This window comes from Ranitomeya variabilis, chromosome 8, assembly GCF_051348905.1.
Source record: "Ranitomeya variabilis isolate aRanVar5 chromosome 8, aRanVar5.hap1, whole genome shotgun sequence".
In the NCBI taxonomy this organism is placed as follows: Eukaryota; Metazoa; Chordata; class Amphibia; order Anura; family Dendrobatidae; genus Ranitomeya; species Ranitomeya variabilis.
In genome coordinates, this window is record NC_135239.1 from 135,654,923 (window position 1) to 135,679,694 (window position 24,772).

The following is a 24,772-nucleotide window of genomic DNA, read 5'->3' on the forward strand; positions in this document are numbered from 1 at the left end:
TTATAGTTACTTACCGATAACGGTATTTCTCTGATCCCATGATGGCACCACGGAGAGAGAGGGGTCCGCCACCAGGGACAGGAAACCTACAGGTGAAAAAGGGCGTACCTCTCTCCCACATCAGTTGGTTTACAGAGCCTTATACAGAACTTCAGCTGCAACTTAATATTTACACAAATTAAGCTTAACAATTTTTAACTTAACAGAGGCACCGTGACTAAAGCTAATTATTAATACATTATAATGTGCACACCTGTGTGTGAAAAGGGGAGGGAATATACGGGTGCCATCAAGGGATCAGAGAAATACAGTTATCGGTAAGTAACTATAATTTTCTCTATCCCCATGATGGCACCACGGAGAGATTTGCATAGACTGTAACTCTTAGGGAGGGACCACTGCCTCTAGAACCCTTCGCCCAAAGGTGAGATCAGAGGAGGTCAAGTCTAAGCGGTAGTGTTTGAAAAATGTAGACTGTGAAGACCAAGTGGCCGCTCTACATATCTGTTGTATCGAAGCGCCAGCTCTCTCCGCCCAGGATGATGCCACTGCTCTGGTTGAGTGAGCTTTTATATTCTCCGGGATGGCCGTCCCGCTGGATGAGTAGGATAGGGCGATGGCATCTCTTATCCACCTTGCCAACGTGGCTTTCGATGCTTTTTGTCCCTTCCGTGGACCCTGGAAGCAGACAAACAGAGCCCTATCCTTCCTGCACTCCCTAGTGGCTGACAAATATCGGACTAGGCACCTTTTTACGTCAAGGGTATGTAGTGTTTTTTCTCCCTCATTTTTGGGGTTGGGACAAAATGAGGGCAGAGAGATCTCTTGTGTCCTGTGAAATTGTGACGCGATCTTAGGGAGGTAAGCCGGGTCAGTTTTTAGAATGACTCTATCGTCAAGAATTTGAGTAAAGGGAGGACACGCGGATAGTGCTTGCATGTCACTGACACGACGGGCCGAGGTTAGGGCCACTAGGAGTGTGGTTTTTAGAGATAGGACCTTTAGGGGTGCGTCTGCCAGGGGTTCAAAGGGAGGTTTGGTTAGCGCATTTAAAACAAGGTTTAAGTCCCATGGAGGGGCATTATGAAGAGGGATAGGCCTTGATCTACCCGCGGCTTTGATGAATCTCGTGATCCATCGGTTTCTGGCTAGATCGTAATTATAAAACGCTCCAAGGCTGCTACCTGAACCTTCAGAGTACTCGTAGCTAAACCTTTTTCCAACCCCTTCTGCAGGAACTCAAGAATTTCCCCTATTGGGATTTCCCCCGATGGGTTTGCACCCGATACCGACAAAAAAATTTTCCACACTTTCCCGTATATCCTGGTGGTTACGAGTTTCCTACTCTGTAATAATGTGGACACCAGATTGGGTGAGAAACCTTTATCGCTCAATAGCTTCCTTTCAAAAGCCAAGCTGTCATGTGTAGGCTTTTTACGCTGGGGTGACACACTGGGCCCTGGGATAACAGATTTTGAGAGTCTGGTAGAACCCATGGGCTGTCTATGGACATTTTTCTTAGCCAAGAAAACCATATTCTGCGAGGCCAGAACGGAGCTATTACTATCACAGTTGCTCCCTCCTCCCGAATTTTCCTCAGGACTAGGGGAATAAGGGATATTGGAGGGAACACGTAGGCGAGGCGATAGTTCCAGGGAATTGTAAGGGCGTCCAGAGCTACTGGGCCCCCCCGGGGATTGATTGAGCAGAACATTTTTGCCTTCCGGTTTTGACTGTCCGCGAATAGGTCTATCTCTGGCTCTCCCCAACGCATTACTATCTGGTTGAACACCGATTGTTTTAGCTTCCACTCCCCCTGTTTTAAGCGCGTCCTGCTGAGGAAGTCTGCGGTTTGGTTTTCTGAGCCTTTTATGTAGAGGGCTGTTAGAGACTTCAGGTTGTGCTCCGCTATGTGAAAGATGGATCGAGTTTCTTTCATCAGTGCTTGCGACCTGGTACCCCCTTGGTGGTTTAGATATGCTACTACCACCTGATTGTCTGAGAAGATTTTTACGTGGTGGGAGCGAAGGAGTTTTAGAAAGTGTGTCAGGGCGAGCTTTACCGCTAACAATTCTTTCATGTTTGATGAGGTTAGTTCTTGATTTTTGTTCCAGTTCCCTTGTGCCACTTGACCGTCTACGTGTGCTCCCCACCCCCAGGGGCTTGCATCCGTCGTTAGGATTTTCTCCGTCGGTAGTGCCCAAGGGACCCCCTTGGTAAGATTTACTGGGTTCGCCCATCATTCTAGGGAGTGTATCGTAGTTGATGATATACTTAATTGCCCGTCTAAATTTCCGCCCAGATACAGGCTTGAATTTAAAGTCTCCCATTGTAGGTCCCGGGTATGACACTGAGCCCACTGTACGGCCGGGATGCAGGCTGTCAGAGCCCAGCAGCGACATAGCTTTCCTGAGAGTGGTGACCGGGGATGTCGACAACTGTAACACAGCCTGTGTCATTTTTTGAATCTTCCCCTGAGGAAGATAGCACATTTGTGTGCTTGAGTCCAGGACTATCCCTAAGTACTCCTGTACCTGAGAAGGGACTACTTTGGATTTGGAAAGGTTCAATAGCCAACCTAGGCTTGACAGAGAAGTCATGACCAAATCCAACTGTTGTTTGCAGTGATGGAATGATGCCCCTGCTACAAGGAGATCGTCCAGGTAGGGAACTATCAGGATATTCTGTTCCCGTATATGAGCCATCACTTCCGACATTATTTTCGTGAATACCCGGGGTGCGATAGCTAACCCAAATGGGAGGGCCCGGAACTGATAGTGTTTTATCTCCCCTTGGATATTCGCTGCTAGTCTGAGATACTTTTGATGATCCCTGTGGATCGGCACATGGTAGTATTCATCTCGTAAGTCTAGAACAGTCATGAAACACAACGGAAAGAGTATTTTCACGCAAGATTTTATCGTCTCCATTATGAAGTGTGGGATTTCGAGGAAACTTAAATTTTTTGAGATTTATGATCGTCCTGTACGATCCATCTGGTTTCCTTCGGAGGAAGAGGGGGGGGGGGGGGAGTAGAAGCCCATGCCTCTTTCCTGGTGTGGGACTTCCTGTAAGACTCCCTTCTGGGTTAGGCTTAAAATCTCTTCCTGGAGAGCTGACTGTTCTTGTGACTGTCTCTGCGGTGTTACCATAAAGAAGTTGTTGGGGGGGGGGGGGAACACGGAATTTTAGTTTGAGCCCTTCTCGTATTATGCCTAAAATCCAGGGACTGTTTGAGATTTTTTCCCAGGCTGGAAGACAACCGGCTAGTCTCCCACCGACCCGGGGAACACCTTCATTGAGTTTTCTTATTATCAGGGGTGGGTTTGTTGAACAGGAAACCTCTGTTTTTATTTCTTTTGTCTTCCCATGTCTCTTTGTTCCCTTTAGGGGGTCTCCTCCGCATGAATTTTCTATTCCGAAAGGAACGCCTGTAAGACTGGTTGGGGAATCCAGGGAAAGATTTTTTCTTATCCCCGGCTTTGTCGAGGATATCGTCTAGCGTTGACCCGAACAAGAATTCGCCTTCGCAAGGTATTGAACATAGTCTCGTTTTCGTCTGAAGATCCCCAGGCCAGCATTTTAGCCACAGGGCACGTCTTGCGGCGTTTGAGAAGGCGGCTGACCTGGCTGCTAGCCTGACCGAGTCTACGGATGCGTCAGCCAAAAAGGCTGCTGCACCTTGCATTACGGACACTGATTTTTGAATTGTCTCTCTTGAGACTCTCCTTTAACTGGGAGTCCAGATGCTCGAGCCATACCATTAGGGCGCGGGCCGTACAGGTGGCCACGATGGCTGGTTTTAGCCCACCCCCTGCCGCTTCCCAGGAGTTTTTTTAAAAAAGTCTCGGCTTTTTTGTCCATTGGGTCTTTTAAGGTACCCATGTCCTCAAATGGCAGGGCAAACTTTTTAGAAGCCTTCGCTATGGCCACATCTAACTTTGGTGCCTTACTCCAGATTGAGCAGGCTGGATCAGCGAAAGGATACTTTCTCTTGGGGGTCAGAAGAGCTTTTTTGTCTGGCTTTTTCCATTCTCTCTTAATTAGAGAGTGAATTTTTTCGTTTATTGGGAATGCTCTTCTTTTCTTTTGTTCCAGACCGCTGAACATTATGTCCTGCGCTGTTCTTTTAGGACGCTCATCTACCAGCCCCATTGTTGACCTGACAGCTTTCACTAAAGCGTCTGTCTCCTCGATAGGGAAGAAATTGCGTCCCCCTTCTGAGGACACTGAAGAGGTGTTAGAGGTTGATGAATCATTTGAGTCAGATAGCTCGCTTTCTGACTCGTCAGCACTAGACTCAGGGAACCCATGACTTGTTTTATGTTTTTTCTTTGTGGATTTAATGCCTTTAAGGGCACTTTCCACCTGGCTTTTTATTAATGACTTTAGTTCTGAGGCAAATGCTGGAGTTTCCTCCTGAATTGTCTTTTTTATACAAGTGCTGCACAGTCTCTTTTCCCAGGAGGAAGGCAGTTCCTCTGAACATATCGCACATTCTCTATGCTTTGTTTTGCCTGCACATTTTCTTCCCTAGGAAAAAAAGAGTAACCCCGTATTAAAACTCAGCACTTTCACATAGGTCACTCACCCCCTGTGGATCAGAGATACCGTCTCGGGCCTGGGGACTGTATCCGCCGGAATCGTCGCCGGCCGTGTGGTTTTTGCAGACCCCTGGCTGCGTTGTGACTGATCGCCCGCTGCTGCTGCGCTGTACAGAGGAAGAGTTCCCTTTGCGCTGATGCTGTAAGTGCAGACGCCGCTGCACCTGTGCTTGCCCAGGGGATAGTTGGACGACTTCCTGCACATCCTGCTGCTCGTTCTCACTCATAGTGGCCTCCGCACTGTCTGGTGCACTGGAGTTTGAATTTGCCACACTTTCTTGCTTGCTGAGCGTTCTTTTATCATATTGTACCGGCGACACCGGAAGTGACGGTCTGCGCATGCGCCCGCCCAACTTCCGGTTCCCTGGATCGCCGGCCTCACATGGGGAAAGATATGCGCTGGGACGCCGGCGCGCGCGTACTAGCGCTGTTTGTCGGCGCCTGCACTTCGGCGGTAACGGCTGTGCCGGCGGTAATGGCGCCGGCGTCTCTGCCCACGGCATCCGGTCACCTCATCTAGTTCGGGCTCTGCGGCCCCGATTTTGCCTGAGCTTATGGAAAGGTAGCCGCCGCTACCTCCATGCGGTGGTAAAGAGCTCTTTTGGTGACCGCCGTCACCCGCTCCTTCCTACCCCTTTTTTTTTTCTTTTTTTTTTTTTTTTGTGAGGAAGGCAGACTTGATCCTTTCAATGCCTTCCCCCCTCACTCACCCATGAGGCCCGCCGACCCCTGTGGTGGTGCTTCAGGGAAGGGAAAAAGGAGGGAGAAAACCGCTCAATCCAGCCGTGACAGGGCGCCCCCTATCAAGAAATCGACTGGACCAGCCCCTGGAATCCCACGAAGAATCCTTCAGGTACATGCTGTAGGTTCCCCGTCAGGGACAGGAAACCAACTGATGTGGGAGAGAGGTACGCCCTTTTTCACCTGTAGGTTTCCTGTCCCTGGGGGCGGACCCCTCTCTCTCCGTGGAGCCATCATGGGGATAGAGAAAAGGGGCAATTATTGATCAAGCCACACGATGGGGCAGTACTTACTTAATGATTCAGCGCTTGGTTGAACTGAAAACCTCTCTTGTAGACATGGCTAACCCTCAACTGACGCTAAATGAAAGTTAGTGGAATCAGGTGACTGAGCTGGAAAAATTGCTAGAGCACCCATTTACAGTGACTAAAAAATTACAAGCAGAGGACTTAAAGGGAACCTGTCACCACGTTTTTGGAAGATGGGATAAAAATAGCGTTAAATAGGGGCAGAGGTGGGCGTTACATTAGTGTGTGTGTTATGCGTTTATTACCCACCTAAGTTGCCGAAATAACTTTGCAAAGTCTCCGTTTTCGCCTGTCAATCAGGCTGGTCAGGTCACATGGGCGTGGTGTCTTCACCCAGATTTGGCGTAGTTTTCCGTTGGTGGCGTAGTGGTGTGCGCATGCCCAAAGTCCGGAATCCTCTTCCAGGGGATTTAAAAATAGCGCGGTGTTCGTTATTGCATTGGTGATCGGTGGGCGCGGCCATCTTCCTTTGGCCGCGCGTGCGCAGAAGCGGCGCTCTGCTGGCCGCGGCTTCAGGAAAATGGCCGCGGGATGCCGCGCGTGCGCAGATGGATATCGCGGCGGCCATTTTCCTGAAGCCGCGGCCAGCAGAGCGCCGCTTCTGCGCACGCGCGGCCAAAGGAAGATGGCCGCGCCCACCGATCACCAATGCAATAACGAACACCGCGCTATTTTAAATCCCCTGGAAGAGGATTCCGGACTTTGGGCATGCGCACACCACTACGCCACCAACGGAAAACTACGCCAAATCTGGGGGAAGACAACGCCCATGCGACCTGACCAGCCTGATTGACAGGCGAAAACGGAGACTTTGCAAAGTTATTTCGGCAACTTAGGTGGGTAATAAACGCATAACAAACACACTAATGTAACGCCCACCTCTGCCCCTATTTAACGCTATTTTTATCCCATCTTCCAAAAACGTGGTGACAGGTTCCCTTTAACTCCCGGTATTTTCTTAGAGTGGAAGAACCTGATGTTTCGCCTGTCCCAAAGAGGAGAGTTAATTGCAAGTGGCAAGTGGCACACCCCAATAAGTTTGCCAAGTTGGCAGATGAGGGGGGTGCCAGTACAGGGGTAGCACTGCTGCAGCCAGGCATGTCCTCTGAAAGCCGGAGGAGTGACTGCTCCAGTAAGGAGGGAAATAGGAGAGCAGGGCAGGCCAGACAGGTGCTGGTAGTGGGGGACACTATTAGGGGAACAGATAGGGCAATCTGTCACAAAGACAGGGATCGTCGGACGGTGTGCTGCCTACCTGGCGCTCGAGTCCGACACATCGCTGATCGGGTGGACAGATTACTGGGAGGGGCTGGTGAGGACCCAGCGGTCATGGTGCACATTGACACAAATGACAAAGTTAGAGGTAGGTGGAAGGTCCTTAAAGATGATTTCAGGGAATTAGGCTGCAAGCTGAAAGCAAGGAGCTCCAACGTGGTATTTTCCGAAATACTGCCTGTACCACGTGCCACGCCAGAGAGGCAACGGGAGATTAGGGAGGTTAATAAGTGGCTCAAGAATTGGTGTAGGAAGGAGGGGTTTGGGTTCCTGCAGAACTGGGCCGACTTCTCAGTTGGCTACAGGCTCTACGCTAGGGATGGGCTGCACCTCAATGGGGAAGGGGCAGCTGTGCTGGGGGAGAAAATGGTTAGAAGGTTGGAGGAGTGTTTAAACTAGGGATTGGGGGGGGGAGGGTATTCATTTTATAGGAGGGGAAGATAGTGGAGATAGAGACCTGGGCACAAATAAGGAAGTTGGGGGTGGCGGTGGCATGGGGGGTGGGGTTAGAACAGTTAGTAATTTAAGAAAGAATAGAGGTACAGACAGTAACATCAAGTGCATGTATACTAATGCCAGAAGCCTCGCCAACAAAATGGATGAATTAGAACTAATGTTGTTGGAGCATAATTATGACATGGAGGGGATATCTGAGACGTGGCTGGATGAGAGCCATGACTGGGCTGTTAACTTGAAGGGCTATAGCCTGTTCAGAAATGACCGTACAGATAAGCGAGGGGGAGGGGTGTGTCTATATGTAAAATCTTCCTTAAAACCCATCCTGCGTGATAATATAGGTGAATTTAATGAAAATGTAGAGTCCCTGTGGGTGGAGATAAGGGGAGGGGGAAAAAATAATAAATTACTGATAGGGATTTGTTATAAATCTCCAAAAATAATGGAAGCAGTGGAGAATATCCTCGTAAAGCAAATAGATGAAGCTGCGACTCAAGGAGAAGTCATTATTATGGGGGACTTCAACTACCCTGAAATAGATTGGGGAACAGAAACCTGCAGTTCCAGCAAAGGTAATCGGTTTTTGACAACTATGAGAGACAATTACCTTTCACAACTGGTTCAGGACCCAACAAGGAGGGGGGCACTGCTAGACCTAATATTAACCAACAGGCCAGACCGCATATCAAATATAAGGGTTGGGGGTCACTTGGGGAATAGTGATCACAAAATAATAAGTTTTCATGTAACCTTTAATAAGATGGGTAGTAGGGGGGTGACAAGGACACTAAACTTCAGGAGGGCAAATTTCCAACGGATGAGAGAGGATCTTGGTGCAATTAACTGGGACGATATCCTGAGACATAAAAATACACAAAGAAAATGGGAGACGTTTATTAGCATCCTGGATAGGACCTGTGCACAGTATACACCGTATGGGAATAAACATACTAGAAATAGGAGGAAACCAATATGGCTAAATAGAGCTGTAAGGGGCGCAATAAGGGACAAAAAAATAGTAGTTACTCACCGATAACGGTGTTTCTCTGAGCCCATGACGGCACCACGGAGAGAGGGGATCCGCCCACCAAGGACAGGAAACCTACAGATAAAAAGGCGGTACCTCTCTCCCGCATCAGTTTGTTTGCAGAGTATAACGGGAACATCAGGTTAATGATCACAAATGTTACTACATTACTAAACCTTAAATAAAGATACCGCGTGCTTATAGATTATATACATAACTAAACATTTTAAATGTGTGCACACCCACGCGTGAGGGAGGGAATGTACGGGTGCCGTCATGGGCTCAGAGAAACACCGTTATCGGTGAGTAACTACTATTTTCTCTGTCCCCCATGACGGCACCACGGAGAGAATTGCAGAGACTGTCTACATTAGGGAGGGACTACCGCTTCCAGAACCCTTCTACCAAAGGTGGGGTCTGAAGAAGAATTTAAGTCCAACCGATAGTGTCTAAAGAAAGTTGAGGGTGAAGACCAAGTAGCAGCTCTACATATCTGGTCTATTGTTGCTCCGGCTCTTTCTGCCCAGGAAGCCGCCATCGCCCTAGTTGAATGAGCTTTAACTTCCCCTGGAGCTGGCATCCCACTTGAGGTATAGGCAAGGTTGATGGCATCTTTGATCCATCTTGCCAACGTACCCTTGGAGGCCTTCTTGCCTTTCCGAGGGCCCTGAAAACACACAAAGAGAGACCCTTCCTCTCTACACTCCCTAGTAGCCTCCAGGTAATGGATGAGACACCTTCTAACATCCAAAGTGTGTAGTGATTTTTCCCCCTCGTTTTTAGGGTTAGGACAGAAGGAGGGAAGAGAGATCTCTTGGGACCTATGGAACCGGGAGGCCACTTTTGGTAAGTATGCTGGGTCAGTTTTTAGCACTACCCTGTCCTCCAATATTAGCGTGAAGGGTGGCCCTGCTGACAAGGCCTGTATGTCGCTAATTCTTCGGGCTGAAGTGAGGGCTACCAAAAGGGAAGTCTTAAAGGATAGAATCTTTAAGGGGAGTTCTTTTAAGGGCTCAAAGGGTGCCTTGGTGAGGGCCGTGAGAACTAGATTTAAGTCCCACTGTGGGGCTCTACGTGAGGGTAGAGGCCTGGATCTTTCTGCTGCTTTCACGAATCTGGATACCCAACGATTCTTTGCTAGATTGTAATTAAATAGTGCCCCCAGTGCAGCAATATGAACCTTCAGAGTGTTAGTGGCTAGGCCTTTTTCCAGCCCATTTTGCAGAAATTCTAACACTAATTTGAGAGGGATTCCTTCGGAGATTTTTGCCCCTGAGGAAGAGAGGAATTTCTTCCAGATTTTACGGTACTGTCTAGTGGTTGTTAATTTCCTACTTTTTAAGAGGGTTGACACTAGACCTTGGGAAAACCCTTTCTCTAACAGTAACCCCCTCTCAAATTCCAGGCTGTCATGTGTAACCTCGCTACCTGCGGGTGTGATACTGGACCCTGGAACAGGAGATTGGGCAGGTCTGGGAGTATCCAAGGGTCTGTTATGGACATCCTTCTGGCCCAGGAAAACCAAGTTCTCTTCGGCCAGTAAGGGGCAATCAATATCACCCGGGCGCTGTCCTCCCTTATTTTCCTGAGAACCGCTGGTATCAGTGTGGTAGGGGGAAACGCATATGCTAGTTTGTGCTTCCAAGGAATCATGAAAGCATCCAGTGCCACCGGGTTCCCTGCTGGGTTTATGGAACAAAAGGGGGGCACCTTCCGATTTAGATTGTTTGCGAAGAGATCTATTGTCGGAACCCCCCACATCTCCGTTATCCGATTGAATATGGACTGGTTCAGTTCCCATTCCCCCTGTTTTAGGCAGACCCGACTTAGGTAGTCTGCTTTGACATTGTCCACCCCTTTTATGTGAAGTGCCGTCAAAGATGCTAAATTTTCCTCGGCCATCTGTAAGATTGAGTGTGTGACTTCCATCAGTGGTTGAGAGTGTGTTCCCCCCTGATGGTTTATATAGGCTACTACCACTCTGTTGTCTGAAAACAGTCTTACATGATGTGAGTGAAGGGGTTTTTGGAATTTTGTAAGGGCGAATTTTACTGCCAGTAACTCCCTCATGTTGGAGGATGCCTCTTTTATGTCGTCTGACCATGTCCCCTGAACCACTAGATCGTGTAGGTGAGCCCCCCACCCGAAGGGACTTGCGTCTGTGGTTACCACCTTTGACACTGGAATAACCCATGGTAGACCGCGGGCTAAGTTGCTGTCTTTTGTCCACCAATCTAGCGAGAGAATTGTTTTTAATGAGAAGGTGAACCGACCTTCTAAATTTCCCTTCAGGAAAATTTCTTCCGCTAATGTCTGCCATTGCAGCTGCCTTGTATGTGCCTGGGCCCATTGGACGGCAGAGATGCAAGCTGTCATGGACCCGAGGAGAGACATTGCCTCTCGTAGTGATATAGAGGGGAGATCTCTTGCCCTGGACACTAACCCCACCATCTTTTGGATCTTTTCTTGGGGTAGGCGACATTCCTGGGAGATGGAATCCAATGTGATCCCCAGGTACTCCTGAATCTGACTCGGTATCAGTTTGGACTTCTTCAGATTCAGGAGCCACCCCAAGTTTCCCAAAGAGTCCATAACTAACTGTAGCTGATTTTTGCAATGTTGGGGAGAATTGCCTATTATCAGCAAATCGTCCAGGTATGGGACGATTAGGGTGTTTTGTTTCCTCAGGTCTGCCATGACTTCCGCTATCAATTTGGTAAATACCCTTGGGGCTATTGCGAGACCAAATGGTAGGGCTGTAAACTGGTAATGCTTTACCATCCCTCCTATTTCGATTGCCACCCTGAGGAATTTTTGGAAGTCTTTGTGAATGGGGACGTGGTAGTATGCGTCCTTTAAGTCGAGCACTACCATGAAACAATACGGAAACAACATTTTGACCGCTGTCTTTATTGTCTCCATTTTGAAGGGTTCCACAATCAGGTGTTTGTTTAAATTTTTTAAATTGATAATCGTCCTGAAAGAGCCGTCTGGCTTTTTCCTGAGAAAAATCGGGGAGTAGAACCCTCTCCCTCTTTCTCGGAGGGGGACTTCCAGAAGAACCCCTTTGCCTAGTAGTGTTGTGAGTTCCTGTTCCAGAGCTATCCGCTCCTGTGGAGAAGCTCTCTGGGATGTTATCAGGAAGGACGGCTGAGGGAACGTAAGAAATTTGAATTTTAGTCCCGACTGTACCAAATCCAGAATCCAGGCACTGCTGGTTATCTTTTCCCAGGCTGAGAGAAAGAGGGACAACCTTCCTCCCACCTGGGGCAAAAGTTCATTGTGATGGTTTTTTGGGATCGGTGGGGCTTTTGTTGAAGATAAACCCTTTGCTCTTGTTCTTTTTGTCTTCCCATCTGTCCTGCGGTCTAGGTGGCTTTCTACGGAAGAATTTTTTACTCCGAAAAGGACGTTTATAAGATGGATATTGTAGGACGGGAAAGGACTTCTTTTTGTCCCCTGCTTTCTCCAAAATGTCATCCAGAGTAGAGCCGAAAAGAAATTCTCCCTCACAAGGAATATTACAAAGTTTAGCCTTTGTTTGGAGGTCTCCGGGCCAACATTTGAGCCAGAGGGCTCTTCTGGCTGCATTGGAGAACACCGCTGACCTGGCCGAAAGCCTGATTGAGTCTGCCGACGCATCGGCCAGAAAAGCGGCTGCCCCTTTCATTACTGGTAGGGTATTCAGTATACTGTCTCTGGATGTTTTGTCTTTGAGCTGGGTTTCCAGCTGGTCAAGCCACACCATAAGGGAGCGGGACGTGCAAGCCGCAGCCACCGCTGGTTTTAGGCCCCCCCCTGCTGCATCCCAGGAAGTTTTTAGGAAAGCATCTGCTTTCTTATCCATGGGATCCTTTAAGACCCCCATGTCTTCAAAAGGTAGGGCAAACTTTTTTGACGCTTTAGCGATTGCCACGTCTAATTTAGGTGCTTTTTCCCAAAAGGAGCATGCAGGGTCTTCAAAAGGGTATTTCCTTTTGGGTGTAAGTAGGGCCTTTCTTAAAGGTTTTTTCCACTCTTTATTTATTAAGGCTTGTATTTTGTCATCAAGGGGAAACACCCTTCTTTTTTTCTGCTCCAGTCCCCCGAACATTATGTCTTGGACAGATTTTTTGGTGTGGGAATCAGCGAGGCCCATGGTACTTCTGACTGCTTTAATTAGGGAGTCTGTTTCTTCTAATGGGAAACAACTACGACCTTTCTGAGAAGAGGATGATGAAGAGGACGATGAAGAAGAATCGGAGGAATCTGAACTAATCTCCCCACTATCTGAGGGACTAGAGTCAGATATAGGGATGCTATGTTTAATTTTTTTACGTTTTTTTCCCCCCTGGAGAGACTTAAAGGTATCTTCCACCTGAGTTTTAATTAATGTTTTTAGCTCTGTGGCGAACCCTGGAAGCCCTTCACATAGAGTCTCTTCTATACAAGATTTACATAATCTTTTTTCCCAGGAGGCAGGTAAATCTTCTTTACAAAGGGCGCAAATCCTATGTTTGGACTTCCCTGCGCTCTTCCTTCCCTAAAACAACAAAAGAAAGGTAGGCTCTATTAGCCGGAGCATTCACGGAGATCACTCACCACCTGTGTACCCTCAGTACCGGTTGTGGATGGTCCGTATCGACAGTATGATGCTCCTTCGATCCGGATGCAGCACTAGAATTTTTGCTGTGCTGAGATCCAGACCGTGCTCCAGTTGTACGCCGTTGGACCTAAGAGGTAACTTGCCCCTGCTGCCGGCGTTTTTGCTGCTGCTGCGGTGCCTGCGTTTGCTGCGCTGGTGAGTCCTGGAATTCAGGGTCACTCATGGCTGAGGAACGCTGGCTGTACTCCAATAGAGCAACTAGCCAGGAAGATAGTACTCATTTAAATAGTTCCGGTTTCGCGCGCTCCTCGCCGCTGGATTTGCGCATGCGCGAATCCCAGCATGCACCGCGCCGTCCCAGCAAGCTCTGCGCCGCCCAGAATGCCCTGCTCCAACCAGCAGGCATTGCGGCACCCGCGCATGCGCGATACCAACCCGGAAGTGCGGCACCATGCCGCTGATGCTTCCTGGAGCGCTGTTCACGCGCGCATTGTCGCGCCGTGCACCACCTTATGGAGGGACCCCTCACCGTGGCTTTCGCGGGTGTGCCATGTGGAACCCCCTGAGGATTCCTCTAGGAGCCGCAGCGCTGCTGCTGCAGCCCCCCGCTCACCCTAGAGACCTACTGATCCCAGCGGTGGCGCATCGGGTGGCCCAGCCTAGCCGAGGCAGGGAACCCCCGCTGCCTGAACCGGTCTGACTGGCCCCGGAATCCAACGACGATCTGAGGTAAGATCTGCTGCAGGTCCCGTCAAGGACAGGAAACCAAACTGATGCGGGAGAGAGGTACCGCCTTTTTATCTGTAGGTTTCCTGTCCTTGGTGGGCGGATCCCCTCTCTCCGTGGTGCCGTCATGGGGGACAGAGAAAGAAAGCATTTAGAGAATTAAAGGAAGTAGGTAGTGAGGAGGCATTAAATAAATACAGAAAATTAAATAAATTCTGTAAAAAGCAAATCAAGGCAGCAAAGATTGAGACAGAGAAAGACTCATTGCCAGAGAGAGTAAAAATAATCCCAAAATATTCTTTAACTATATAAATAGTAAGAAACTAAAAAAATGACAGTGTTGGCCCCCTTAAAAATAATCTGGGGGAAATGGTGGATGAGGATGAGGAAAAACCCAATATGCTAAATGACTTTTTTTCATCAGTATTTACAAAAGAAAATCCCATGGCAGACAAAATGACTAGTGATAAAAATTCCCCATTAAATGTCACCTGCTTAACCCAGCAGGAAGTACAGCGGCGTCTAAAAATAACTAAAATTGACAAATCTCCGGGCCCGGATGGGATACACCCCCGAGTACTGCAGGAATTAAGTACAGTCATTGATAGACCATTATTTTTAATCTTTAAAGACTCCATAATAACAGGGTCTGTACCACAGGACTGGCGTATAGCAAATGTGGTGCCAATATTCAAAAAAGGGGCAAAAACTGAACTCGGTAATTTAGGCCAGTAAGCTTAACCTCTACTGTGGGTAAAATCCTGGAGGGCATTCTAAGGGATGCTATACTGGAGTATCTGAAGAGGAATAACCTTATGACCCAGTATCAGCACGGGTTTACTAGGGACCGTTCATGTCAGACTAATTTGATCAGCTTCTATGAAGAGGTAAGTTCAGGACTGGACCAAGGGAACCCAGTGGACGTAGTGTATATGGACTTTTCCAAAGCTTTTGATACGGTGCCACACAAAAGGTTGTTACATAAAATGAGAGTAATGGGGATAGGGGAAAATATGTGTAAGTGGGTTGAGAGCTGGCTCAGGGATAGGAAACAAAGGGTGGTTATTAATGGAGCACACTCGGACTGGGTTGCGGTTAGCAGTGGGGTACCACAGGGGTCAGTATTGGGCCCTCTTTTTAACATATTTATTAATGACCTTGTAGGGGGCATTCAGAGTAGAATTTCAATATTTGCAGATGACACTAAACTCTGCAGGGTAATCAATACAGGGGAGGACAATTTTATATTACAGGATGATTTATGTAAACTAGAAGCTTGGGCTGATAAATGGCAAATGAGCTTTAATGGGGATAAATGTAAGGTCATGCACTTGGGTAGAAGTAATAAGATGAATAACTATGTGCTTAATTCTAAAACTCTGGGCAAAACCGTCAATGAAAAAGACCTGGGTATATGAGTGGATGACAAACTCATATTCAGTGGCCAGTGTCAGGCAGCTGCTACAAAGGCAAATAAAATAATGGGATGTATTAAAAGAGGCATAGATGCTCATGAGGAGAACATAATTTTCCCTCTATACAAGTCACTAGTTCGACCACACTTAGAATACTGTGCACAGTTCTGGTCTCCGGTGTATAAGAAAGACATAGCTGAACTGGAGCGGGTGCAGAGAAGAGCGACCAAGGTTATTAGAGGACTGGGGGGTCTGCAATACCAAGATAGGTTATTACACTTGGGGCTATTTAGTTTGGAAAAACAAAGACTAAGGGGTGATCTTATTTTAATGTATAAATATATGAGGGGACAGTACAAAGACCTTTCTGATGATCTTTTTAATCATAGACCTGAGACAGGGACAAGGGGGCATCCTCTACGTCTGGAGGAAAAAAGGTTTAAGCATAATAACAGACGCGGATTCTTTACTGTAAGAACAGTGAGACTATGGAACTCTCTGCTGTATGATGTTGTAATGAGTGATTCATTAATTAAATTTAAGAGGGGACTGGATACCCTTCTGGAAAAGTATAATGTTACAGGGTATATACACTAGATTCCTTGATAAGGCGTTGATCCAGGGAACTAGTCTGATTGCCGTATGTGGAGTCGGGAAGGAATTTTTTTCCCCATGGTGGAGTTAAGGCCCCGTCTCACATAGCGATTTACCAACGATCACGACCAGCGATATGACCTGGCCGTGATCGTTGGTAAGTCGCTGTGTGGTCGCTGGGGAGCTGTCACACAGACCGCTCTCCAGCGACCAACGATCAGGGGAACGACTTCGGCATCGTTGAAACTGTCTTCAACGATGCCGAAGTCCCCCTGCAGCACCCGGGTAACCAGGGTAAACATCGGGTTACTAAGCGCAGGGCCGCGCTTAGTAACCCGATGTTTACCCTGGTTACCAAAAAAAACAAACAGTACATACTCGCCTTTCGGTGTCCAGGTCCCTTGCCGTCTGCTTCCTGCTCTCTGACTGAGCCGCCGTACAGCGAGAGCAGAGCGCAGCGGTGACGTCACTGCTGTGCTCTCACTTCTCACTGTACGGCCGGGAGTCAGTGAGAGCAGGAAGCAGACGGCAAGGGACCTGACGGACATCAGAAGGCGAGTATGTACTGTTTGTTTTTTTTTACATTTACGCTGGTAACCAGGGTAAACATCGGGATACTAAGCGCGGCCCTGCGCTTAGTAACCCGATGTTTACCCTGGTTACCAGTGAAGACATCGCTGGATCGGTGTCACACACACCGATTCAGCAATGTCAGCGGGGCCTCAACGACCAAAAAAAGGTCCAGGCCATTCCGACACGACCAGCGATCTCGCAGCAGGGGCCTGATCGCTGGTACGTGTCACACATAGCGAGATCGCTATGGAGGTCGCTGTTGCGTCACAAAACTAGTGACTCAGCAGCGATCTCGCTAGCGATCTCGCTATGTGAGACGGGGGCTTTACTCTTTGCCACATGGGGTTTTTTTGCCTTCCTCTGGATCAACATGTTAGGGCATGTTAGGTTAGGCTATGGGTTGAACTAGATGGACTTACAGTCTTCCTTCAACCTTAATAACTATGAAGACTATGAAGACTACATCAATGAAACAGAGGAGCTACTATTACAAAATAACATTCTTTTTGGCAGCGGTTTATGTAGACCCAATGCATCGGATTCTTCTAGATGATCAACAGCTAACTATAGGAAAAGAAGCTCTGTTTGAAATAGCAGCAAGGATGAAAGGGTTGCAGAACAGTCAGGAGGAACAAGAAGAAGAATTTGGTCGTCCTGCCATATCTTCACCCTCATCAACTGATGAAGAATTTAATTTCAAAAAATATTTGGATCACAAGGACCGTGCAAAGCGTTCCCGCATAGAAGAGTAGTCATCCCCATCAAAGAACACAGCCAGTACATTTCAGCAGAATTTTTCATGTAAAAGAAATTGAGAAATTTGACCGTTCATCAAAAATAATAGTGCAACAAGCGATTCCTCTGTATCCTGACATTGTCAGATGTTGCCCGAGTGGTTACTGCTTTGCCACCAACCCAAGTTAGTGTAGAGAGGTTGTTCTCTGCTCTCAAAATAATTAGATCAGATTTGAGGGCATCCATGAAGGAGGATCTGACAGAGGCAATACTTTTTCTGAGGACAAATTTATAGATTTCTTCTTATTAACTGCATAAGTGTTTATTGCATATTTACTTACAAGAGTTTATAAAAGTTATTTGCTATATTCTAATTGTATTCTAATAAATATAGTTTTTGCTCTAAGTGGTCTGATTACTTATATGGTGAGAAACTGAATAAGCACGATGTTAATATTTTACAACAGTAAATTTATTGTTACGAATTGGCCATTTATGAAGGAGTCTGAGTCGGAACCTGATAAAATCCAGGAGTCGGAGTTGCAACTGTGGCTTACCGACTCCACAGCCCTGCAAACGAATCCAAGTTTGAGGTGTTTGGATCACACAGAAGAACATTTGCGAGACGCAGAACTGAAAAGATGCTGGAAGAGTGCCAGACGCCATCTGTCAAGCATGGTGGAGGTAATGTGATGGTCTGGGGTTGCTTTGGTGCTGGTTAATTGGGAGATGTATACAAGGTAAAAGGGATTTTGAATAAGGAAGGCTATCACTCCATTTTGCAATGCCATGCCATACCCTGTGGACAGCGCTTGATTGGAGCCAATTTCATCCTACAACAAGACAATGACCCAAAGCACACCTCCAAATTATGCAAGAATTAGGGAAGAAGCAGGTAGCTGGTCATCTATCTGTAATGGAGTCGCCAGAGCAGTCGCAAGGTCGCAAGATCTTAACCCCATTGAGATGTTGTGGGAGCAGCTTGACCATATGGTAAGCAAAAAGTGCCCATCAAGCCAAACCAACTTGTGGGAGGGGCTTCTGGAAGCATGGGGTGAAATTTCTCCAGATTACCTTAGCAAATTAAAAGGGCACCTGTCAATCCCAAAATTGAAGATGAGCTAAGCCCCCCGTCATCAGGAACTTATCTACAGCATTCTGTAATGCTGTAGATAAGCCCCCGATGTAACCTGAAAGATGAGAACAAGAGGTTAGATTATACTCACCCAGGGGCGGTCCCGCTGCGGTCCAGGCCGATGGGCATCGCGGTCCAGGGCATGCCATCTACTTACGATGACGTCCTCTTCTTGTATTCACGCTGCGGCTCCGGCGCAGGTGTACTTTGTCTACCCTGTTGAGGGCAGACCAAAGTACTGCAGTGCACAGGCGCCGGGAAAGGTCAGAGAGGCCCGGCGCCAGCGCACTGCAGTACTTTGCTCTGCCCTCAAAAGGGCAAAGTACGCCGCAGCATGAAGACAAGAAGAGGACGTCATCCTATGAAGATGGTAGGCCCCGGACCGTGACACCCATCAGATCGGACCGCCCCCCCAGGTGAGTATAATCTAACCTCTTTTTCTCATCTTTCAGGATACATCGGGGGCTTATCTACAGCATTGAAGAATGCTGTAGATAAGCTCCTGATGCCGGTGGGCTTAGCTCATCTTCGATTTTGGGGGTGACAGGTTCCCTGCTAGAAAGCCAAAGGTCTGCAAAGCTGTAAGGCTATGTGCACACGTCAGGAATGTTTGCAGAAATTTCCTGACAAAAAAACGGACTTAATCCGCACGTCACGGCCTTTACTGTGCTTCTATTCCCGATTGACTTTTGGCGCGTTTTTAAGCGGATTTTTCACATTTTTTTCCTGGAGCTTCCCCAATTGAATAATATAGAGGGAAAAATGTGAAAAATCCGCAAAATTAATGAACATGCTGCGTTTTTTTTCACGATGCATTTTTTTAGCGGAAAAAAAAACAAAAAAAAAAACAAAACACGTGCACAAAAATTGCGGATTGCATTCTAACTATAGGATGCTTAACGGATGTGTACTTTTAGCGGTTTTATCACGCTTTTATAGCGAAAAATCTTAAACGTGTGAATATACTTTAATTGCTGCAAAGGGAGCATTCTTTGACGAAAGCAAAGTTTGAAGGAGAAATTTATTATTTCAATTTTTTTTTTTTTTTTTCTTCTTCCCGAACCTTGTTAATGTCTGGACTAGATTTTCAATTCATTTGGCAACTCATTTGATTAATAAAAGTATGGGTTTTCATGGAAAAAAAACAAAAAACACAAGATTGTCTGGGTGACCCTAAACTTTTGAACGGTAGTGTTAAAATAAAAATAAAACACTTTTTTTGTTTTTTTAAATGGATTGCAAACAGATGACAGGTGAGAGGAATAAAAAAAAAAAAAGAAAAAAAAAAAAAAGCTATATAGATATGAAAAAGTCCCACTTTTCTGGATAATTGTACAGATCCTTTTGTGCTGTCGTTTGACCCTAGCCTCTGTTGCAGATCTATTACATTTCTGAATGCCGAGTTCTGTATAACGCTGTCCACACCACTGGTTGGCAGATTTCTTTGTACACTGTGCATAGGCAGAAATCAGTGCTGGGGGAGGAGAGATACACAAAGGTGATGAATACAGCATTCATACATACAGCACTACATGACACCTCGGAATCAGCATCTCTATCTTACATCATGATGTTCACTAATAGGCAGTAAGGACCTGGTCACAGACTCCCTTTGAGCAGGTTTTCTGACTTGAAGCATACAGAATGGCGACGTGTACCTGTTCGCTCCGTTCTGGCAGAGCCGCCAAGGTCGCAACGTTTTTCGGCACATCTACATGTTGCACAAAAATGTTGAATCCTTTCAAAAAGCATGTTACTCCATTTTTTTTTTTCCTTTTTGGGTGATAAAAGCTTTGATGAATCAAGGTCTGATGCCTTATCCCAAGTGACTCCCACCAATGGTGAGAACAAAGAGGCTGAGAGGAATGCCCCCCCCCCCCACGTGTGGAGGGGTTGCCTCCTACTTATGGAGCTCAGCCCTGGTTTTCCTTTGAGGAGGCGGTTTGTCTTGTTCAGACTCCAAAAACGAAAATGTATTTTCCTAGAACAGGACATGTATGGCAGCGATAGGAGGGGTGATGGGGGTGGGAACTAACAAGTTACAGCAGAGGACTGTCTGGCAGAGCAAAAACAACGATTTATTGGGACACGGCAGGTAGGGTGACAAGGCTGCGGAAAGTCAGTCATCGTCACTGACACAACATGCCCGCTGCTCCAGGAAGAGAGGAGTCGACGAACGGCTTCTGGATAAAGCCCCAGAACACGACAGCCCCCACAGTCTAACGAGAGCCCCCACAGGCTAACGGGAGCCCCCACAGGCTAACGGGAGCCCCCATGATTCCACTTCCCCAGTTTAGTCGTGTAACAGCCGGCATACCGCAGTGGTTCTCACATAGTGATTGTACCTGACAGCAGAGCTGTGGACACACTCCACGCTGCACTTCTCGCCACTTTCGCCCCGATTTCCTTCCAGACAAACCTTTGCACACAGCCTCGTTGCGAAATCTCCCAGGTCTTACTCCTTATTATAAGCAGCATGATGCAATCAGGTGAATGACATGTCCCATAGCCAATCAGAGACTGGTGTGTACAAAGATCACGTTACACCGGCTGCAGCGAATCGTCAGGCGGAATACAGTGGAAAACATGTTGCGGACTGATGTCACGTCACGGCCATTACTGTGCTTCTATTCCCGATTGACTTTTGGCGCATGCCTTTCTCACCAGAAGCCGGCTGAGCCCTCTGACTGACGGGTGCTTTTTTCTGTCTTTCGTCAAGCTTTATTCCTCTGCTTGTTCTACAAAGTTTACGATGTAACAGGTTCTGGTTCTTAACTGGACTTAGCTGCAGACACAGTCTATAATTAAGTCTGCGAAAAGAGCTCATTCCTAATTGTGATGAAATCAAACAAATGCAATCCAATTAAAAATCAGATTGCATTTGGACCAATGTTATTCTGTCATTGTGTGTTCATCTGCATTTTTTTTTTTTCATCAGGTCGGACTCAGATCAGACTGGAAAAAAAGTGCAGCATGCTGTGATTGTAATCGGAAATTGGATCGCATTTGGCAATAGAAGTCAATTGGTGCGAAAAAAAGCCATGCGAGTGCTGTCCGATTTTTAAACAACGATCTCCTTTGAAAAGGCACCAATTAATCTGCACAGCAGGAGCCAACAGCATAGGATAGATGGATTACATACAGTACATAACATAGAATAGATAGTTATATAGATGTCAGTGACAAGTACAATTAGTACAGTGTGTGTACAGCTTACTGTACATGTATTTAATAAATGATTATTTTTCTTAAAAAAATGGCGTGGGCTCCCGCGTAATTTTCTTAACCAGCAGAACTAAAGCCGACGGCTGGTGGAAGATGTTTATAGCCTGGAAAGGGGGTAATACCCATGGAGCTTCCCAAGCTATTAATATCAGCTCACAGCTATATATTGAAAAAAAATTACGTTGAGGTCCCCCTATCTACTATTTAATTGTCTAAGGGTCACTTCCGTCTTTCTGTCTGTCCTTCTGTCAGTCTGTCTGTCACGGATATTCATTGGTCGCAGCCTCTGTCATGGAAATCCAAGTCGCTGATTGGTCGTGGCAAAACGCCCACGAGCATTGCCATGACCAATCAGTGACGGCCATAGTCTGGCAGCGAAATGGCCGCTGCTTTACTGCCCTGCAGTCAGCGCTGAGCGCTCACACAGGGTTAATGCCAGCATTAACGGACCGCGGTGTAACGCACTCCGTTAACGCAGCTATTAACCCTGTGTGACCAACTTTTTACTATTGATGCTGCGTATGCAGCATCAATAGTAAAAAGATCTAATGTTACAAATAATAATAATTAAAAAAAAAAAAAGATTCTCACCATCCGACGTCGCGTGCTGTCCTCGGCAGTGCAAGCGGCAGGTTCCGGTGCCAAGGATGCTATGCGAGAAGGACCTGCCATGACGTCACGGTCATGTGGCCACGACACCACAGGTCCTGCGCTCATACCAACCCTGGGACCGGAAGCTGCCGCATGCACCACACACAGGCGCCAGGACTTCAAGGGGCCTTCGGAAGGTGAGTATATGTTTATTTTTTTATTTTAAGTCTTTTTTAACCACGCATATAGTGCCCACATTGCTATATACTACGTGGGCTGTGTTACATACTGCATGGGCTCTGTTATATACTACATCTCTGTGCTATATACTATGTAGCTGGGCAATATACAATGTGACTGTGCAATATACTACATGGCTGTGCAATATACTACGTGCTCTGTGTCATACTACGTAGCTGTGCAATATACTATGTGGCTGTGTCAATTCTGTTATATACTAAGTTGACTGTGCAATATACTACGTGGCTCTGTTATATACTACGTGGTTGTGCAATATACTACGTAGCTATGCAATATACTATGTGCCTCTACAATATACTACGTGGCTCTGTTATATACTACGTGGCTCTGCTATATACTACGTGGCTCTGCTATATACTACGTGGCTCTGCTATATACTACGTGGCTGACCAATATGCTACGTGCCTGTGCAATACACTACGTAGCTGTGCAATACACTACGTGGCTATGTTGTATACTACGTGGCTGTGTTATATACTACGTAGCTCTGCTATATACTACGTCGGTTGTGTTATATACTACGTCACTGTGCAATATAGTACATAGCCTGTGCTATATACTACCTACATATTCTAGAATACCCGATACGTTAGAATCGGGCCACCATCTAGTAACTAATAATTAGCAAAGGCAAGACAGACATCTTCGGGCTGATATTAACCACTTTCTGACATCGGACGTAATAATCCGTCCATGTGACCTGGGCCAATTTGACACTGGACGGATCATTACGTCTCAGTAATCGGCCATACTCACAGGGGGGTTTGCTTGCGATCGCGCCGGATGTCAGCTGATTCTGACAGCTGACACCTGGCGCATTAACCCCCGAAATACTGCTGTCGAACAAGATGGCAGCATTCCGGAAGCTGGCACATGGCTGGCAGCCCCTCTGCCTTTGGATTGGAGACCCCACGGCGTGACACGGGGTCCCGATCGTTGCCATGGTGAGTGGATGTCGTCATGACCACATCCGAGTCACCAGAGCTAGGAAACTTGTTGATCATGAGCAGTGCATGATCAGCAAGTCTCTGTCAGTGCAGCTCTGACAGCTTGTATGGCATGCAGATGCTGCTTCATCTGAATGCTATAGAAGCGATCAGCCTGCAAAAAATGATTGTCCCTTAGTGGGACAAAGTAAAAAAGCTAGAAAAACGTAAAAAAAAAAGTAAAAATATTTTTGTAGAAAATCAAAAATAATAAAAATCAATATATAGTCTATCTCTAAAAAATATTTGAGTGAAAAAAAAATCTAAACAATAAAAGTTCACATATTTGGTATCGCCGCGTCCGCAACGACCCGACCTATAAAACTGTCACACTAGTTAACCCCTTTAGTGAACACATGAAACAAATAAACAAAAAAACTAGCCAAAAAACAATGCTTTATCATACCGCCGAACAAAAAGTGGAATAACATGCAATCAAAAAGATGGATATAAATAAACAAGGTAAAGCTGAAAACGTCATCTTGTCCCGCAAAAAACAAGCCGCCATACAGCTCCATCAGCGGAAAAATAAAAAAGTTATAGTCCTCAGAATAAAGTCACGCAAAAATTATTATTTTTTCATTGTATAAAAGCGCCAAAACATAAAAAAAATATATAAATGAGGTATCACTGTAATCGTACTGACCCAAAGAATAAAACTGCTTTATCAATTTTACCACACGCGGAATGGCATAACCCCCCTCCCTAAAAAAAAAGAAAATCATGAATTGCTGGTTTTTGTTCATTCTGCCGCCCAAAAATCAGGATAGAAACGATCAAAATGTGTCATGTGCCCAAAAATGGTACCGATAAAAACGTCAGCTCGTTCCGCAAAAAACAAGACCTTGCATGACTCTGTGGGCCAAAATATGGAAAAATTATAGCTCTCAAAGTGTGATGTAAAAACTATTTTTTGCAATAAAAAACGCCTTTTAGACAGCTGCCAAACATAAAAACCTGCTATAACGCCCCTTTCACACGTCCTGATATTTCCGGTACCGGAGATGTCAGTGTCCGTGTGTAATACGTGTGGCACACATGTGGCAACCGTGTGCCGCATCAGTACCACACGGACGGGCTCCAGGGAAGAAGTGTTAGGGTATGTGCACACATGGCGGATTTGCCTGCAGATTCTTCTGCACTGAATCCGCACCTCTTGGCAGAAAACGCACCTGCATTTGTCATGCGTTTTTGGTGCATTTTTTTTATGCGGATTTGTATGCGTTTTTGAAAGCTTAATAAACATCTCTTATTGAACAAAAAAAAAGATTTGTGATGTCATTTCTTGTCCAGCCTCCTTTTTTACATATGTCCAACCCATACTCCATTACACACAGATAGACAGATAAATAATAGATAGATAGAAGGAATGAGATAGATATATATGGGATAGAGAGATAAATCTATGGATAAGATCTATCGATCTACTGTATGTATAGGGGTACCCTGACGAAGGAAATAGTCCGAAACGCGCGTCGGGGTGCGTTACCACAGGACACGGCTACCCCAAGGTATATACCAGTATATATTTTATA

At 46.5% G+C, this 24,772-nt stretch overlaps 1 protein-coding gene across 1 annotated transcript in view; it reads right to left on the reverse strand.

The window, feature by feature from the left end:
* Positions 1-20,795, reverse strand: part of CEBPG (CCAAT enhancer binding protein gamma) — a 140,968-nt gene extending 120,173 nt beyond the window's left edge. Inside the window, exon 1 of the mRNA XM_077276921.1 lies at positions 20,520-20,795. Coding sequence (XP_077133036.1) covers positions 20,520-20,652 — 133 coding nt within the window. The 5' untranslated portion in view covers positions 20,653-20,795. The remainder of the gene's footprint in view (positions 1-20,519) is intronic.
* Positions 20,796-24,772: the final 3,977 nt, after the last annotated feature.